Consider the following 19,847-nt stretch of genomic DNA (forward strand, 5'->3'; position numbering starts at 1 on the left):
GGTCTCAGATACTGGGCATCTGATTTGTCAATGAATTTACAACCTCGTAATCCAGATACTCGGGCACACGCCCAGACTTTCACCTGGTGACAGGAGGTGAAGCCAGAAGGAGAAGGGAGAATGGACAAGTGATTTCTGAGTATTTCCACAATCTTCTACTTTTATTTCCTCTTTCCCGATGTATCACCACCGACTGTAGGATAAGTCTGTGTCCAAGATGGTACAAAAGCTTGCTTTACTTTCTGGCTCTCTCATTTGCAGGCAAACCGGTGATGATTGTTACAGACTACATGGAGAATGGATCGCTGGATTCATTTTTGAGGGTAAGTTCAATGCACTTAAACTCAGCAGAATATTAAACCAACTGGAATTTATATTTTTCATTTTAGAAAATACAGCTCCTAAACACCTGTTCACATTGATTGCTCTGCTGAATACTTCAGTTAGGTAGCTTCAGAGATTACTACTCCTTGGAGCTAAATTAAAAGTAGGGAGAATATTCCAAATGAGTAGCAAATCAATTTTCTGACTGATTCAATTATTTTTCAGATTTCTCTCCTCCTTATAAATAAGTTTACTTCTTCAGTGAGTTTATTCAATGAAGCACTCAAGTGAAGTAGGGCTATATTTCATAACGGTCACGCTTAAATCTTTTGTTCTAAATTAGATTTTACAAACACTGCCATTTATAATGTGACTGTGGATCAGATGTTATGCACACAGTTCAAAATGTGACTCAAATTTTATTTTAAAACTAAATCTACCTATTACCAGCAAAGGACCTAACCCTGGAAATAATAGCAAATAACATTATATTTCTGCCCACTCACACTAAAAGTCAAATGAAAACGTCAGTGGAAGGAAAAGCTAAATCAAGACATCCTGCGGAAATGTTATATTCAGTGGTAATAAGAAAATGTTATTAAAATGTGATTTATATATTTTGCTGTGCTTTCAGCCAATACCTCATAAATACACAATAGCAATACACCTTGAAATTGCAATGATATTTTCATTTCATTCATACAGAATTTAATTACGAGAAAATGTTGTATTTTGTGTGACTGATTACTGTGCGTTTATTCCCACTTTGTTATGTGTTCTTCCACTGGCGAACTCCTGTGTCTGTACACCTGCCACCAGTGAGTGAGGCTGGATAGTCTCGATCTCTGTCTTCATAGCCATCCCACCCAGCCAGGCTCCCAGGAGAAGGTGCAGTTCAAGTAGTGTGGGATGGACAGGGCCAGGTTTTCATTTCTACTGGAATTCTGTGAATAGACCAGGACAAGTTGGATCTGAGCTGGAGACACAAGAGACTGCAGATGGAGCAACACACAAGATGCTGGAAGAACTCAGTGGGTCAGGCAGCATCTGTGGAGGGAAATGGACAGTTGAAACTTTGGGTTGCCACCCTTCAACGGGACCATGGATCTGAGCTGGTTCATCTGGATCTAAGCTCAATTGCCTGGCAAACCCAACCCCTGAACCTGAGAGCTTCCTCCCTACTGTGGTTGCACTCACATCTCATAAGAGAGCTCGCACTCACATCTCTGCCATTTCCCGCACCTCTGCTATCCCAGACCCAGTAGGGATAGGGTCCCCCTTGTCCTCATATTTCATCCTATCAGCCTATGCATCCAACACATCATTCTCTGCCACTTCCGCCATCTCCAACGGGACCCCACCACCAACTATATCTGCCCCTCCCCACCCCCTTCTGCCTTTTGCAGAGACCGCTCTCTTCACGACTTGCTAGTTCACTCCTCTCCCCCCCACCCATCCCTGGGAACTTTCCACTGCTCCCACCATAGGTGCAACACCTGCCCCTACACCAACTCCATCACCTCCATCCAGGGACCTAGGGGGGGAAGAGAAAGGGAAACAGATACAAGAGAAACAAAGGACTGCAGATGCTGGAATTTAGATGAAAAACATGATGATGCTGGAGGAACTCAGCAGGCCGGACAGCATCCGTGGAGAAAAGTAGGCGGTCAACATTTCGAGTCAGGACCCTTCTTCAGGACTGAAGATAGGAAAAGGGGAAGCCCGATATATAGGAGGGAAAAGCAGAGCAGTGATAAGTGGACAAAAGAGGGGAGGTGGGGTGGGCACAGGGTGGTGATAGGTAGATGCAGGTCAGAGATAGTGATGGGCAGGTGTGGGGGAGGAGGGGAGAGCAGATCCACCGGGGGATGGGTCACAGGTAAGGAGGAAAAAAGGGGGTAGAAAAAAGAGAGGCTAGGAAAGGGAAGAAAAGAAGAGGTGCGGTTGGTGTGGGGTGTGGGGAAGGGGGGTGGGGATTACTTACAGTGGGAGAATTCAGTGTTCATGCCATTAGGCTGCAAGGTTCCAAGACAGAAAATGAGGAGCTGTTCCTCCAGTTTGCGCTTGGAATTCTCCTGGCAGTGGAGGAGGCCGAGGACTGACATATCAGTGATAGTGTGGGAGGGGGAGTTGAAGCGACTGGCAACGGGGAGATGCAGATCGCGGTTACAGATAGAACGCAGGTGTTCTGCGAAACGGTCACCTAGTCTGCGTTTGGTCTCACCAATGTAGAGGAGGCCACACTTGGAGCACCGAATGCAGTAGGTGATATTAAGGGAGGTGCAGGTGAATCTCTGTCTTACCTGAAAGAACTGTTTGGGTCCCTGGATGGAGGTGATGGAGATGGTGTCGGGGAAGGTGTTACACCTCTGGCGGGGGCAGTAGAAAGTTCCCGGGGTGGGAGCGGGATGGGTGGGGGGGAGAAGAGTGAAGCAGGGAATCGCGGAGAGAGTGGTCCCTGCAAAAGGCAGAAAGGGTGGGGAGGGGAAGATATGCTTGGTGGTGGGGTCCTGTTGGAGATGGCAGAAGTGGTGGAGAATGATGTGTTGGATACATAGGTTGGTGGGATGAAAAATGAAGACAAGGGGGACCCTATCCTTGGTAGCTCTGTGAGGGGTGGGGGTGAGAGCAGAGGTGCGGGAAATGGCAGAGATGTGGGTGGGGCTCTCTTGACCACAGTAGGAGGGAAGCCACAGTTGGTAAAGAAGTTGGACATCTCGGATGTCCTGGAGTGAAAAGCCTCATCATGGGAACAAATGCTGTAGAGACGGAGAAATTGAGAAGAAGGGATCGTGTCTTTGCAAGAGACAGGGTGGGAGGAGCTGTAATCGAGGTCGCTGTGGGCGTCAGTGGGTTTGCAGAAGATGTCAGTGGATAAGGAATCTCCTGAGATGGAGATGGAAAGATCGAGAGAGGAGAAAGACGTGTCAGAGATAGTCTGAGTGAACTGGAGAGCAGGGTGAAAATTTGTGGCAAAATTTATGAAGCTCTCAAGTTCCGCACAGGTACAAGAGGTGGCACCAATGCAGTCGTCGATATAGCGGAGAAAGAGTTGAGGAACGGGGCCGAAGTAGTCTTGGAATAGAGATGGTTCAACATAGCCAATGAAGAGGCAGGCATAGCTGGGGCCCATGCGAGTGCCCATAGCTACGCCCTTGGTCAGTGGAAAATGAGAGGAATCGAAAGTGATGTCGTTAAGGGTGAGGACAAGTTCAGCCAGGTGGAGGAGAGTGTTAGTGGAAGGGGACTGGTTCTGTCTCTGGTTAAGAAAGAAGCGGAGGGCGGTGAGGCCGTCATGGTGAGGAATGAGCTTTCGGAGCTGTCAGTATCCTTCAACCTTTCTTCAACAACTATACCAGATACCAGCCATTCTTTAATATCACTTGCTGCGTGAGACTTTATCTGTGGTTGAGAACAGTGTCATTGTTCCTTCTCACGACAATTCCCTTGGGTGACACAGTGATGCAGTTGGTACAGCTGCTGCCTCACAGCGCCAGAGACCCAGGTTCGATCCTGGCCCCAAGTTCTGTCTCTGTGGAGTTCAGATGTTTTCCCTGTGGCCACACGGGTTTCCTCCAGATGCTCCATTCCCTCCCAGATCCCAAAGGCGTGCAGATTGGTAGGTTAATTGGCCTCCATAAATTGCCTGTTGTGGGTAGATGAGTAGTAGAATCTGGCGGTGTTGATGGCAATATGATGAAACAAGGTAACAGGGAAAATTCCTTTCCCGTCATCAGGAAGTATGGAACATCCAGGCACTGTTTAAGTCTGATTCGGGTTTCTGCCTCGACCATCCTCTTAGACAGTAAATTCTAAATCCCCACCATCCTGTGGGTGAAAAAAGATCTTTCCTCCACTCCCCCCATTCCTTCTATCCATTATTTTAAATCTCTGCTCCCTGATTTTTGCAATCACATCTTTCCTGTCATGTGGTGACCAGAAATATATGCAATACTCAAACTGTGGCCTAACTACTATTGCATAGAGTTCAATCATATAACCTTAGCTGGTAAAGGAAAGAATTCATTGTCCATTTTAACCATCTGTTGACCTGTTCTGCTACTTGTAAGGATCTATAGATATCTTGGATCTATAGATCCAAGGTCCCTTTTTTCAATCACACCGGTCAATATCCTGTTTTTTGCAGTACGTCTCGTATTTCTTGGATTAAATTCCATTTAATACAGAATATTTAATACTTAATTCTTGGATTTAGTTCTACTTCCACTTGTACAATCCATGACAAATAATTGTGTTTCAAGAACTGTATCTCGCACATCTGCTTGTGAAAACTGTAAATTAATGACAATGTCCCAACCTAGATTGGATTTTGCGTCGCACCTCTTTGTAGATGTAGAAGCACATCAGTGACAGTGAAAGCCCAGAAACGGTGACAGTTCTAATAGCACCAAGGAATAAAAATAAAATCTGCAAGTAATCCAACAGTATCACAAGCTGAAATTGAGAGAACAACACCTTATAAGATGAGCAGAGATTGAGAGGAAGGAGAGAATCCATCGCTGCAAATTAATGTTGGAATCTTCTTGCCAAGGGTTTGACCTCTTGTTGCTGTTGTTTCTCTTACTCATTGCATTCCAATATTGCAGTCACTGGCTTCTTCCCAGGGCTTTTTATGTAACATTCCATAATATTTGACAATATAAAGTATGTGTCTTGAGTTGCCCACCGAGAAGTAGAAGCACTGTGTTGTTGAAGTTGCACCTTTGGTTTGAATTTCTCATGTTTTCTTATTCCCTTATGATTGGTAATTGGTTTATTATTGTCACATGTACCAAAATGCAATGAAAAGCTTTGTTTGCCTGCCATGCAGACAGATCATTCCATACATAAGTACATCAAGGTGATACACAAGGAAAAACAACTGTATGCAGAATACGGTGCTACAGTTACAGAGAAAGTGAAGTTCAGGCAGACAAATAAGGTGCAACGGCCATGCTGAGGTAGATTGAGAGATCAAAATTTCATCTTTATTATATAAGAGGTCAATTCAAGAGTCTTAGAGCAGTGGGATAGAAGCTGTCCTTGAGCCTAGTGGTATGTGTTCTCAAACTTTTGTATCTTTTGCCCGATGGGAGAGGGGAGAAGAGAGAATGACTGGGGTGGGTGGGGTCTTTGATTATGTTGGCTGCTTTCCCGAAGCAGTGGGAAGTGTAGACAGAATCAAAGGAGGGGAGGCTGGTTTTTATGATCGACTGGGCTGTGTCCACATCTTTCTACAATTTCTTGCGGTCTTGGGCAGAGCAGTTGCCATACCAAGCTGTGATGCATCCAGATATGATGCTTTCTATGGTGCATCTGTAAGAATTGGTGAGGATCATCGGGGACATGCCGAAATTCCTTTGCCTTCTGAGGAAGTAGAGGCGCTGCTTCAGCCCATTGAGTTCATGCACAGAACAACCCTTTCCCCCACTTATTTCCCTCTATTCTATTCTCTCTCACATGCCCATTAACTTTCCCTGATCTCAAGCCACCGACCCCCAACACGAGGAGTAATTTACACTGCCCAATGAGTGCATCAAGCAGCTCTCTTTGTGATGTGGGGGGAGAATCCGGGGAAACTCTCGCAGTCATAGAGAGGATAGGTAAAAACACACAGACCATGCTGGAGGTTGGGACTGAACCTGGGTCTCTGGAGCTATGAGGCAGCACTCGACTGGCTGCACCAGTGTAATCTGAGGATTGACCATCAACTGCAGATCCAACTGCTCTTCATCCTGTTGTCAAAGACAATCAAGTCATAGGGTGTGTTGGTAATCTAAACTCCACTGACCCAGGGTCGGCTTGGGAGAAATTCTTTCTGGGACCAAATTTAACATTTTCCATTTGAAATCTTTAATAAAATTGATCTCCCATTTATGAAGAGGGACTTTTGTAGTTCAGTGGAGAGTGACTTATTCTACCTATGTTCATGTAGAGACACGATGGACAGTTCACAGTGATCCAGCTTGTCGGAATGCTGCGTGGTATTGCTGCGGGAATGAAGTACCTGTCCGACTTGGGATACATCCACAGGGACCTCGCGGCTCGAAACATCTTGGTGAACAGCAACTTGGTGTGTAAGGTGTCGGACTTCGGCCTGTCCCGAATTTTGGAAGATGATCCGGATGCAGCCTACACCACCACTGTACGGTTTGGAATTTTAATCAGAGTTTCAATTCCTCAGTAATAAATTGCCTGGGATAATGTCGTTAGTGGCCACTGTAAGAGGGCAAGTGGGACATCAGTGTACATGAGAGGACTGCAGTACCAGAGATGGGAGCAATGCGGTGGGAATGAATGGAATGGATATGGTCCTTGTCGGAATGGTACAGTGGTTAGGAGCATGGGAGCAAAGGATGGGGGGGAAGGACACAATGTTTTGGGGGAAAGGTACAGGGCTCAAGAGCACGATACAAGGGACGGGGAATGTTCCAGGGAATGGGGCTGGTGGAAGCATACAGTGGAAGGGTGCAGGGATCAAGGGATCAGGGATAGGTCCAGGTAAGGTACAGTGGAGCGGATGCACGAAATGGGACAGAACATGGGGAACGGTGCATGGGAGTGGGGGATGAAGCTGTGAATTTTACATGACTAATTTTCACCTGACCCCAGTGGAATGGGATTGTGTGGTGAATCAGCCCACACTCCGTCTGGCGGCAGTTACTCTGCTGCACCACCCCTTCCCTGGGGATTGTGATGAGGATGTGTTGGCTGTTAAGCTCCTGCATTGGTGTAAAATGAGGCAACTTTATCCCAACCCATGGGTCTGGTTCTGCAAACTCGTCTCCCATCCGTCATCGACATCTCTGAGCCTAACTCGGGCACGCCAACCGTGTGGCAATGAACAGGTGTTGGCTCAGACCTTCACCGCGCAACAAGCCACTGGGTTCGCTGGTCACCCGCCTCCTACACTGGGACGGGCCCCGAGGGCAGTCTCTCATTGTGGCCAGCTTCCCTGTTGACCGGCAAGGTGCAGTGAGGCAGTGGTTTCAGTTGTAAGTGGCCGGCACTGCCCATGGACTTTCCGGTTCGCCCCTCCTCACTGGCTGTCAAAACTGTCAAAGAGATTGATCGGCCCTGACCATCAAGAATGAGAAACTCTGACAAGAATGTGTTTCGATCTTAAATTCAATAAAATTGAAAATGCACACTTGTGTATGCTGAAAAATTAGCTCCATTCTGCAGACTCGATGAGATATGGTGCAGTTGTCCCCAGAGTTGTCAGAAGTTTGACACTTGGTATTGGTATTGGTTTATTATTATCACTTGTATTGAGGTACAATGAAAAAACTTGTCTTGCATACCGATCGTACAGGTCAATTCATTACACAGTGCAGTTACATTGAGTTAGTACAGAGTGAGTTGAAGTAGTACAAGTAAAAGCAATAACAGTACATAGTAAAGTGTCACAGTTACAGAGAAAGTGCAGTGCAATAAGGTGCAAGGTCATAACAAGGTAGATTATGAGGTCAGTCCGTCTGATCGTATAGGGGAACCGTTCAATGGTCTTATCTTAAGAAGCCGTCCTTAAGCCTGGTGGTACGTGCCCTCAGGCTCCTGTACCTTCTGCCTGATGGGAGAGGGGAGAAGAGAGAATGACCCAGGTGGGTGGGGTCTTTGATTATGCTGGCTGCTTCACTAAGGCAGCGAGAGGTAAAGACAGAGTCCAAAGAGGGGAGGCTGGTTTCCGCGATGCGCTGGGCTGTGTCCACAACTCCCTGCAGTTTTTTGAGGTCCTGGGCAGAGCAGATGCCATACCAAGCCGTGATGCATCCAGATACGATGCTTTCTATGGTGCATCGATAAGAGTTAGTGAGTGTCAAAGGGGACATACTGAATTTCTTTAGCCTCCTGAGGAAGTAGAGGAGCTGGTGAGCTTTCTTGGCCGTGGCATCTACAAGATTTGACCAGGACACGCGGTTGGTGATGTTCACTCCCAGGAACTTGAAGCTCTCAACCAGATACATTGGACAGGTTCAAGAGTTTGTTGGATAGGCATATGGAGGAATGTGAGATAGAGGGATATGCGGGACGAAAGGGTTAGATTGTGTGAGGGTGGTTTGAAGGTTGGCACAACATGGTGGGCCGAAGGGCCTGTTTTGTGCTGTATGGTTCTATGGTTCTCTCGACCTCAGCACCGTTGATGTAGACATGTGCACGTACACCGCCCCTTTCCTGAAGTCAATGACTTGCTCCTTTGGGAGTCCCAAACCACTGTAGTTAAGTGGGTAAAAGTTGGTTGTTCTAAGCCAAACTGCTGACATTCAGATGAGAGATGCAAGCTGTGCAGTTCCAGTGAGGTGGATTGAGGAGTTGGTTTTGACTGTGATACTGGCCTGTTACTCTTCATATTGATGGCATGTGAACAGTTAAAGCAGACAGGGTCTTGTTTTAATGTCTTGTTGTTGTGTAGCATTCCCTCAGCATCGCATTCAGTGTTGACCTAGATTTTGACCTCAGGACTCTTAGCTCAGGAACTGAGCTCAGGCTGACATTTAGCTTGGATTTTCCAATGCCTGCAGTAATGGTTCACCTACTGCAGATGTTGGAACCTGGATCAACACACCAGATGCTGGAGGAAATCAATGGGTCAGGCAGCATCCATGGATGGAAATGGACAGTCAACGTTTTACATTGAAACCATTCATCTGGATTCAATCTGTGGTTGATCCTCACTGGTTACTTCAGTTCTGGCAATCTGAGATGGACACCAAATCCAGGCATTGTCAGTGACATTCACATCCTGTCAATGAATAGATCTGAGGAAATGCACTCTAATATTGGAACATCTAATATCTAATATCTAATAATACACTCTCTTATTCCCATCTAACTTCTACTTGTGGATACTTATTTAACCTTTGTCCTATGTTACATGCCTTGGCCCTGGATGGCTGAAGCTATCTTGTTGCCACATTTTCCAACTATAACAACCTGCCACTTGTTTCTTGCTCCCGACATCCACTGCACTCCGTTCTCTGTAGCTCTTTCCACGTTTCTGATATCCTTCACCTCAAAAACTTATTTTTAATTGAGATACTTAGGAGTGAGTTAGGTTTTAACCAAGTCTCAGTCACTCTGGGAAGTCCTTTTGCACTATTTTTGTAATTCATTCAAGGGATATGGGTCCGACCAGGGAGGTGAGCATCACATCTTGCTTCTTGAGAAGGTCATAGTCCAGCAGAGGCAGTCTGATCCCTCCCATGTTCCTATACCCACAGGCAGAGCCCTTCCTACCATGTAGTCTGATAGGAAATCTATGTTCACAGACAGTGGTATTGGTATTGGTTTATTATTGTCACTTGTACCGAGGTACAGTGAAAAACTTGTCTTGCATACCGATCGTACGGGTCAATTCATTACACAGTGCAGTTACATTGGGTTAGTACAGATTCCATTGACGTAGTACAGGTAAAAACAATAACAGTACAGAGTAAAGTGTCACAGCTACAGACAAAGTGCAGTGCAATAAGATTTAAGATCACAACAAGGTAGATCGTGAGGTCAGAGTCCATCTCATCGTATAAGGGAACCGTTCAATAGTCTTATCACAGTGGGGTAGAAGCTGTCCTTAAGTGTGGTGGTACGTGCCCTCAGGTTCTTGTATCTTCTACCTGATAGAAGAGGAGAGAAGAGAGAATGACCTGGATGGGTGGGGTCTTTGATTATGCTGACTGCTTCACCAAGACAGCAAGAGGTAAAGACATAGTCCAAGGAGGGGAAGCTGGTGTCCGTGATGCGCTGGGCTGTGTCCACAACTCTCTGCAGCTTCTTGGGCATTCTCCTTGAATACTGCAACCCCTGTACGGGAGTACTCCCCTCACATATCTGGGTGGGAGTTCCAGAATTAAACCAGCAAATATAGAGAAGTAGTGGTACAGTTCATAATAATAGTTCCGAGTGACTGGGAGAAGGGAAGGTGATGTGTTCCTATAAGCCTGCTGTGCCTGGCCTCTTGGTGGAGAGCTTGGGGTGTGGGAAGGTGCTGTCAAAGATTTTGCATGTTGCTGCAGTGTATCGAAGAGATGGTGCACACTGCATCCGCAATCTAACAATTAGGGAGATCCTCCAAAATGCATTCTATTCTGTGCCCCAGAGTGTCATAGAGCATAGAGCATTACAGCACAGTACAGGCCCTTCAGCCCATGATGTTCTGCCGACATTTTATCCTGCTCTAAGATCTATCTGATCCTTCCCTCCCACATAGTCCTCCATTCATGTGGCTATCTAAGAGTCTCCTAAATGTCCCTAATGTATCCGCCCCCACAACATTCTACATATATTGCTGAAGAGACATTCTAAGCATTCCTTCAAATTGGGATAACACGGATCTACACAGAGCTGGATACCTTTTCGAGGTATAGAGTCATACAGCACAGAAACAAGCCCTTCAGCTCACCTTATCCATGCTGACCAGCAAGTACTTATCAATACTAATCTGTAGCCTTCAGTGTCTTGGCAGTTCAAGTGCTGGTCTGCATACATCCTAAATGTTGGGCCTCCACCATGTCCTCGGGCAGTGTGCTCCAGATTCCACCCATCCCTCTGGGTGAAAAAGTCTTCCTCAGATCCCCTCTAAACCTCTTACCCTTTATCCTGAACCTACGCCCTCTAATTTTGGGTATCTGTACAGTGGGGCAAAGTTTCCCTTTACCTACTCTATCTACGCCCCTCATAATTTTGTCCACAACGGGCAGGTCCCCCTCAGCCTCCTCCGCCCCAGGGAGAAAAAATCAGCCAATCCAGTCCTCTCCTTTCCACCCACACTCTTCCCCATTGATTCTTTACATAAACCAACATTATTGCCATGAAGCAACATCAAATTAGTGCCAAGAGACAAGGAAAGCAAACACATTTTAACATAATTGAAAATAAAGAGACAAATTACGATGCTAATAGTTTTCCTTTCTGCCATTGCTCATCTAGAAGTCCATTTGTGGTGCAATTAAATTGCAGACTTCTGTGGCATTATTCAACAGCTTTATCCCAAGACATTGATAAAGTAAATCCCCACTTTGAAGACACGAAAACTACAGCAGTGTGAGTCAAAACGTTTACTAAAACAGCAAAGTTTTCTGGAGCTGGTCCTGGTAACAGATCACATGATTCAGAAAGATTTGGAGTCTTGGAGAAAATTAATGCTTCGTGCTTTTCACAGCAGTAAAGCCAAAAAAGATTTTCTCATATTTCTTGCAACAGAGAAGGAGGCCATTCAGCCCCAAACCAGGATGCTAGCTCTCAGAACATGCCCATCAATCCCACTTATTTCTCTTTCAACTGACCATCAAACTCTCCCCCGATTATCCTGCCCTCCACCAACATACAGAACAAGTGGGTGACTTACAGGCACCTGTTAACCTGCCAACCAGCATGAGGAGGAATCTGGAGCACCCGGGGGATACTCAGGAGACCACAGTTCTGCTCATTTTGTGCCCTTCAATATCTCCAAATCAACCTTGAGGCAAGCCCTAGGAGTACCTGTTTTAATACATTGCCAAAGAATTCACCAACTTGATTTGGGATAGTCAACACAGCTTTGTGTGTGGGAGGTCATGTCTTATGAATTTGGTTGAGTGTTTTGAAGAAGTAACCTTGAAGATCGATGAGGGCAGGGTAGTAGACATAGTCTATATGGACTTCAGTAGGGCCTTTGATAAGGTTCCACATAGTAGACTGCAATGGAAGGTTAGATCGCATGGGATCCAGGGAGAGCTGGGTAATTGGATACACAGTTGACGATGGTAGGAAGCAGAAGGTGATGGTGGAAGGTTGTTTCTCGGACTGGAGGCCCGTGACTACTGGTGTTCCCCAGGGGTCGGTGCTGGGCCCATTGTTGTTTGTCATCTATATCAGTGATTTGGATGAGAATGTACAAGGCACAGTTAGTAAGTTTGCAGATGACACTAAAATAGGTGGTGTCATTGACAGTGAAGATGGCTATCAGGATTTACAGAGGGATCTTGATCAGCTGGGTAAGTGGGCTGCGGAATGGCATATGGAGTTTAATTTGGATAGGTGCAAGGTGTTGCTTTTTGGTAAGAAAAATGAAGATAGGAAGTTCACTGTCAATGGTAGGGCCCTGGGGATTGTTGTAGAACAGAGGGACCTTGGAGTACAACTACATGGTTCCATGAAAGTGGCATCTCAGGTAGACAGGGTGGTGAAGGCGGCTTTTGACACGCTGGCTTTCATCAGTCAGGGCACTGAGTATAGAAGTTGGGATGTTATGTTGCAGTTGTACAAGATGTAGGTGAGGCCACATTTGGAATATTGTGTTCAGTTTTGTTCACCATGCAATAGGAAGGATGCCATGAAACTGGAAAGAAAGCGGAGGAGATTCACAAGGATGTTGCCAGGACTCAAGGGACTGAGTCATGGAGAAAAATTGAGCAGGTTGGGACTTTATTCATTGGAGTTTAGGAGAATAAGAGGCGATCTTAAAGAGGTGTATGAAATCATGAGGGGCATAGATAGGGTCAATGCGCACAGACTTTTTTCCAGGGTTGGGGAATCAACAACTAGAGGGCATAGGTTTGAGGTGAGAAGGGAAGATTTAATAGGAACCAGAGTGGAATCTTTTTAATCCAGAGGGTGGTCTCTGTATGGAACGAGCTGCCAGAGGAAGTGGTTGAGGCAGGTACATTAACAACATTTAAAAGGTACTTGGACAGGTACATGGATAGGAAAGGCTTAAAGGGATATGGGCCAACTGCGGGCAAATGGGACTAGCTTTGATTCTAACCTTGGATGGCATGGACCAGTTGGACCAAAGGGCCCATTTCCATGCTGTATGACTCTATCACTCTGTAACTCGGCCTCAGTGTTGAAAAACGTGTAACCACACCGGGATTGGAGAAGTAGATTCCTGGACCCAGATCAATTGGAAGGGGATCATTTGATACTGAGTGACCCAGCTTGCCCTGATAAATGCTCCTATCTTGTGAAGCTCTGCCGTGAGAATATAATGTCCATCTAGCCCACAAAATATTGCTGCAACTTGATTGCTAATGAATTAACGATTTCCTGTGGCTTTGGATCAAGCTGTTTGTTCACTATTCATTCCTAAATGGATGTCTGATAGTTTACAAAGAAGAGTATCTGTAAATTGCTTTCTCATAATATGTTCCTCCAGTCATGATTAGAGCTGCTACAATTCAAGTATTTGCAATGGGGATACTATTGGTGACAGAGTGAGTCTGAAGCAATAACTCAATGTTAGAATGAGTGTGAGACAGGTTATACTTCAACAGAGGCAGCTGCTCCTCCCACCATGTTGTACCCACAAGCAGAGCCATTTCTACCACTAATTCTGACATCACAGGCAATCTCAATAATGGGAGCAGAATATTACTGTGTCCTCAACAAACTACCTGCTGGAGGAGCTCAGCGGGTCAGGTGACATCTGTGGGAGGAAAGGAATTGTCGATGTTTCGACCCGAAATATTAACAATTCCTTTCCTCCCGCAGATGCTGCTTGACTTGCTGAGTTCCTCCAGCAGATTGTGTGTTGCTCCAGATTCCAGCATCCGCAGTCTCTGGTGTCTCCATTGCTGTGTACTCACCTGGAATCTGAGCTCGACACACAACACAAATAATCCCCCTATTTGACACCACAGGCTTCATCTGAGTAATTCTAAATTGTCAGGGGAGACATCAGAAGATGTCATCAGGACCAACGGTGTCTGATGTATCGTCACACCTTTTACTCAGTGTAACACTCTCATGTTTACTTCACATGTTTCAATCTCAACTCTGAGCCCAAGTTTTGAGTTTGTAATCCAGGACAGTACAGTGCAACACTCTTGGAGCCCCACAGTGTCAGGGGTGCCATTTCTCATGTGAGAAATTCTCGTGCGAGAAATCCTATCTGTTCTTTAATGTATATGTAATAGACGTGATTCTTTTTAAAAAGGTGCAGGGATATTTTCCATGAGTCTTGGCCAATAATAATCTCTCCATCAATATCTGAAAATAATTAAACGATCATTCATCCATTTGCTCTCTGTGGGGCCAATCAGCACTTATACCAATCTTTACACTTCATGATATCTGATTGGCTGCAAACCAAAGACGTACGGGTAGGTTAATTTGGGTTTAAAATGGGCGGCGCGGACTCATTGGGCCAGAAGTGCCTGTTACCATGCTGTAAATAAAATTTAAAAAAAAACCTCTTCAGGCCATTCTGAAAGGGGCTTTAAAAAAGCAAGTTCTTTCTTCACTGCAGTATATTTTATTCCATAGTGCACTAAATTTAGTTTATGGGGGATTGGCAGGAATAGATCTGCCTTGCAGTACTTGACAAAGTCCAGGGATTTATTGAGAGCATCATGTGTCCTTCCAAAGCATACCCATTACTTTTACAGATAGGCACGTTACATGACATCAGTAAGCATCAGAACTAAACCCACATTTTGGCCACTTCCCAGACAAGTGGATTTAATCTATTAATCTATTAATTCTATTTAATCCACATGCCAGGATTTATATGGGAGTGAAAGAATAAACAGATGGTCTCCAATATCTTTAGATCTGAAATTCTCCATAAAAGCCACCAGCTGCATTGGGTCACTATCAGATGGTGAGGTGCCATAGTACACCCTCCACTTGCTATCTCAAAGGGGTGACCCTTCTCCAGCTATCCGTGGGAAGGTGAGATGGTGGAGGAGAAAGTGGCAGTGAAGGAAGGGGACGGAGTGGTCCTTTCTGCTTGGGCTACAGTCATTCCACTGGGATGGATGTATCTTCATGAAAAACACGATGATGCTGGAGGAACTCAGCAGGCCAGGCAGCATCCGTGGGGAAAAGCAGGCAATCAATGTTTCGGGTCAGGACACTTCTTCAGGACTCCAGATGAATTAAATAGTGGATTGAATACAATTAATAGTTTCTGGAGATGTAGCCTCAGCCTGAATCCCCCATCACAGCGCTGCTCCTTCCCCTCCCTCCCCCACTGACCATTGCATGGACCTCTTGATCACTATGCCAAGATAAAAGCCAACACATGTTCCGCATCCAAACACAGATTGAAGCATACTGCAGATAACACAAACCAAGCAGCTTCATGCATTCCCTTTCTATCAGCTATCCAAAGCTTGGTGCATTGGGAAACTTCTCAGGAAGTCTGTGTACAATGTGAATGTCAGAGAGAGGCAGCCCCTCCGGTCCGGTTTCCAGAAGCACCAGCGTGGTAGCCTGATCATTGACTGCCGGAGGTCTGCTGATGTACAGCAGAGACATCTGCAGCCGGTCTGGCTGGAGGCTGTCCTCAAGCAGAGGGGTCTCTGCTTCATCTGTGCCACCCCACCATGGGGCAGCATCCAGGCTGGGGTATGTCATTGACCCGATATGTTGTCTCTGTTCCTCTCTGCACAGATGCTGCCTGACCTGCTAGGAATTTTCAATATTCTCTGCCTTTAGCTTAGGAAGGACCTCAATGCAAAGGGCAAGAGTGGGATCAGGAGTGTTGTCATCACACAGTGAGGACACAGGATTGTACCTCATGAAGCCACATCCGTTGCCCTCCTGCTGCCCTCAACCAAGAGCTGAGCCTCAACAGTCCCTAAACCTGCTGAAAGACAAGATGACTGTGACACTGTGGAGGTCCCTTTAAGTACCAGAGTCTAAAGCCAAGCTGCAACAAGCTGTACTCATTGTGTTTGTTGATAGAACTGGGCGCTGCACACAAAATAATGGGCTTTAAACCCTGTGCAGATCCTGTGACAAGGTGCTGCCTCTATATGTAATGCTTCTTGGCACTGTGCAGAGGTTCTCTGACAGGCTTCCCTGTGCACCAAGGGTTTCAGTCCATCCACCTCCAGCCTTTTGCAGTTGGGTGCTCCATTGCAATCCTCCTCCATCCGCTGCAGCAGAATGCATGTGCAACCATGCACTCCGGCAAGCTGGCACGTCTGCAATCCTTTCCATCTGTCCTGGACCGCTGTGTGCTGTGCCCAGCACTTCTTCACATGCCAATCCTCATCTGGAAATTTACCTCCAGTCTCACACCGTGCAATAGCACAGATTGTTGGACCGTCTCCGAAATTCAGTTTCAGAGCAGGAAGGAGCAAAGGGGGAAGAAGATGAATGTCTAGAAATCCACAAAAATCCCAAAAAGCATTTATAAAAACCTTTAATTTGTTATCCTGTAGCAAGTTTGTTCAGAAGCAGAACATACAGCTCTCTGTACATCCTAATGTCTCGAAGCTGTCATGTAAGATAGCTGCAGTGTCTCAGCTGGTGAAGTATGAAGTCGAATCCACACTGGGCTGATTTTCCCCTCTCTCTTGGCTCTCCCTGGTGACACCTTTACCTTCATCAATGGCTCACAGCACCTTCACTGATGCCAACTCATCCAACCTCTCCTCACAGCCAAGACCCCTCATTCCTGGTAGCAGAGGCCCCGTGGAACCCACCTGACTCTTCCCAGAACCTCGGCCTCCCTCCTGAGCCATGTTGCTCAGAATTGTGTTTGAGGCCTAAACAGACATTTGCACAGGTTCATCGTGACTTGATCATGTATTAATTGACCCTATTTGCAAAATGAGGTGTGCTTAAACACCTCACTAAACACCTCTTCAACTCGCTCACCCACTTCAAAGGTTTGCAAATGCACATGAAAGCAGAGAATGCTAGAAAGGGGAGATAGGTACTGAGAGGAGGAACTGGAAAAGTTGACCACATTTAATGCAGAAAAGTCACCAGGTGCAGATGAAATGGATCCCGGCTTGTTGAGGGAGGTGGCGGCAAAGGTTGCAGCAGAGCTTGTTTCTGTCTTCCCTGGATACCAGAGGAGTGGAGAATGGGAAATGTAACACCTTTTCTCAAAAGGAGTACGGCAGCATACTCAGCTACCACAAACCAGTCGAGGTAAGCTTGACTTTAACCACACTTCAGCAACAAAAGGATAAGAAGAGGCAATATTGGCTTAATGACACCGCTTCAGACAATGTGCAGCAATATTGGCTTAATGACACTGCTCTAAACAATGTGCAGCAATAGAGGAACCAGGGTGTGAGGGAAAATCAGGGGGGAAATGGATAGTCACTTGGAGAGTGTTACCTGGGGAAAGGAGCCAACTCAGACTTGTTAAAAGAAAATTCTGTTTAGCCAATCTGATTGAATTTTTGAATGCAGTAACTCAGCAGGTTGCTGAAGCGAATGCCATGAATAATTATATGGATTTTCAGAAGACAGTTAACAAACAAAAGACAAGTTAGCAACACAGGCCCATGAGACAAATGGATCAGTGGCAGCACAAGTAAACATAAAATTGTCTCAAGGATAGAAAACAAAGTCTGCAAACAATTTTGTTTTTAAGATTAGAGGATGGCCAACAGTGCAGTTTCCCAAGGATCAGTGCTGGGACCAATTTTTTTTTCATGTACTAATGACAAAGATGAGTAGGGGAACATTGAAAAATCTGCAGAGGACCTACACGTGTGGTAACTGGTGAGGAGGATGGTAGTAGGCAGCAAAAGGCTGGAGATGGGCTGGCAAAGTGAGCAGACAGGTGTCAGCTGACATTTAATATGGAGAAATGTGAAGTGATACATCATGGCAGAAAGGATAAGGAGAGATAATGTGATCTTAATATTACTGTAAGAAAGGATGTGCAGGAACGGAGGGAGTCGGCTTTACAGTGGCATCGACCTGAACGTGACAGGCTGGTTTAGAGAGAGTGTATTTGAGATTCCCAACTTGAGGGATGGAGAGAGACTATATTGATTCTTTATAAACACTCGATGAGCCACAGCTCTTGTGTCCAGTTCTGGTCACCTATGTGTTTATGAAGGATGTGTAGGCACAGTGATTCCAGAGATGAGGGATGTCGGCTTCTAGTTAGACCGGAGAAGCTGGGGTTGCTTTCCTTACCAGAGACTAGATTGAGAGGAGGTTTGACAGAGGTAGATAAGGTTGGTTCAGGTAGGTTAGATGGAGGGAAGCTGTTCTCATTGATGATGGTTCGAGACCCAGGAGATGCAAACTTAAAGTGAAGGGCTAACCTTGCAAGGGGGTGTGAAGGGAAACACCAATGCAGAGAGTGGCGATCATCAAGTTCTCACTTACCGTGGCTGGAGGAAACAGGGCTTTCAAATAGCAATTCAATCAGATCAAAGACAAGCACAGAAGGAAAACAGTCTGCAGATCTGTGGAGAAACATTAGGCTAATAGGATCGAACAGTTTACAGGGATCCATGGTCTGATGGACTCTTTTTGTCCCATGACTATTCTTTGATTCTATGACTTAAAGCAGATTGCTTTCCTTTCGCATGTGGCTACCCATTTCAACAGTTTGTCAATGTCCTCCTTGCCTCTGATTCCCTTTTGATCACAAGTTATGACATCAACGTCATCCACAATTTTCCAAATTGTACTCATTCAGGTCATTGATATATCAAAGGAGAAAAGGAAATTACTTCTAGAACTGATTTAAGAAGATACATTTAAAGTAATTGTCAGGAATTACAAGGAGCATGGACTAATAAGAGGATAGTTACACACAGATGGACGATAGACTCAGGTGAAATGTGCAAACAATAAGCTTGGAATTGATTAAAACTCCAGAAAAGTGAAAATTTAAGACCTGTCGGACTGCCGTATTAAGATGAACAAATGACTTTCCCCATTGGTGCTTATCTTTGCCTGGAGATATCATCAACATGTGTACACATCAACCTGTCCAGAAACAAAATAATATGTAATTTGCAAAGTATTCAGGCTGGTTCTGGTAGCACATTGTTCCTGTAATTCTCTAGATTTCCACTCAAATGATCTGGGCCATAATTTCTTCCACTCACTAGTAATACGGTTAAAATAATCCACCAAAGTACCTGTTAAAATGAACTGTTTGGCATTGGCGATTAACGCCATTTTCAAATGATTATTCAAGATTTGAGTTAAAGGCTGTCTACAATGATTTAAACTGATTGTCTAATTGGTCCCCTGAAGGAAGTGTGGTGAAAGTGATATACCATTATGACTAGCAAAGAGGATTAAGTAGCTCAAATCGCTTATTGGTTTTGGCATGCCCTACATGGTAATTGATAGCTGAAAGCTCATATTTGAGGCTGCTGCTTTATGGTGACAGAGTAAAGTTCTGTTTTTATTTCATTGGATTGTGGGGTTTTTAGCAGTGCTGCGGGGCTTGTTAATCAGAATCTGAGATTCAGTCTATTTTTTCATATAAATGGAAATGACTGGGCATTAATTGGGAGAACTGCTCATGATGATGGTGAATCTGCTGACTGTGTCTTCGGATGGAACCCTATGACTTTTAATATTTAGTAGTGTTTCATTAAATGGGGACTAGTTTCTGCAATTCTTTGCAGTTCCTGTGAAAACCTAACTCCAATGGAATTGCTCGTGTTGTTGTAAAACAAACCCGCTCCCGCACTGCTCATTCTGTGTTGTGGAGCAAGAGAAGCACTCACACAGTCCATCACCAGGTCAGCTCCAGTATCTGTAGCACAGTGGCACAGAGCAGCCTTACGCCTCCAGTGACCCGGTTCAATCCCGACCTCCAC

At 45.4% G+C, this 19,847-nt stretch overlaps 1 protein-coding gene across 3 annotated transcripts in view; it reads left to right on the forward strand.

Annotated features, from left to right (window-relative positions):
- Positions 1 to 19,847, forward strand: part of epha8 (eph receptor A8) — a 306,232-nt gene that overhangs the window by 216,126 nt on the left and 70,259 nt on the right. For all 3 annotated transcript variants that reach the window (XM_052039035.1, XM_052039034.1, XM_052039032.1), the window contains 2 exons: positions 262 to 323; positions 6,260 to 6,469. In XM_052039035.1, the coding sequence (XP_051894995.1) occupies positions 262 to 323; positions 6,260 to 6,469 (272 nt within the window). The remainder of the gene's footprint in view (positions 1 to 261; positions 324 to 6,259; positions 6,470 to 19,847) is intronic.

The sequence above is a fragment of the Pristis pectinata genome, chromosome 26 (genome assembly GCF_009764475.1).
Source record: "Pristis pectinata isolate sPriPec2 chromosome 26, sPriPec2.1.pri, whole genome shotgun sequence".
Taxonomy (NCBI): Eukaryota; Metazoa; Chordata; class Chondrichthyes; order Rhinopristiformes; family Pristidae; genus Pristis; species Pristis pectinata.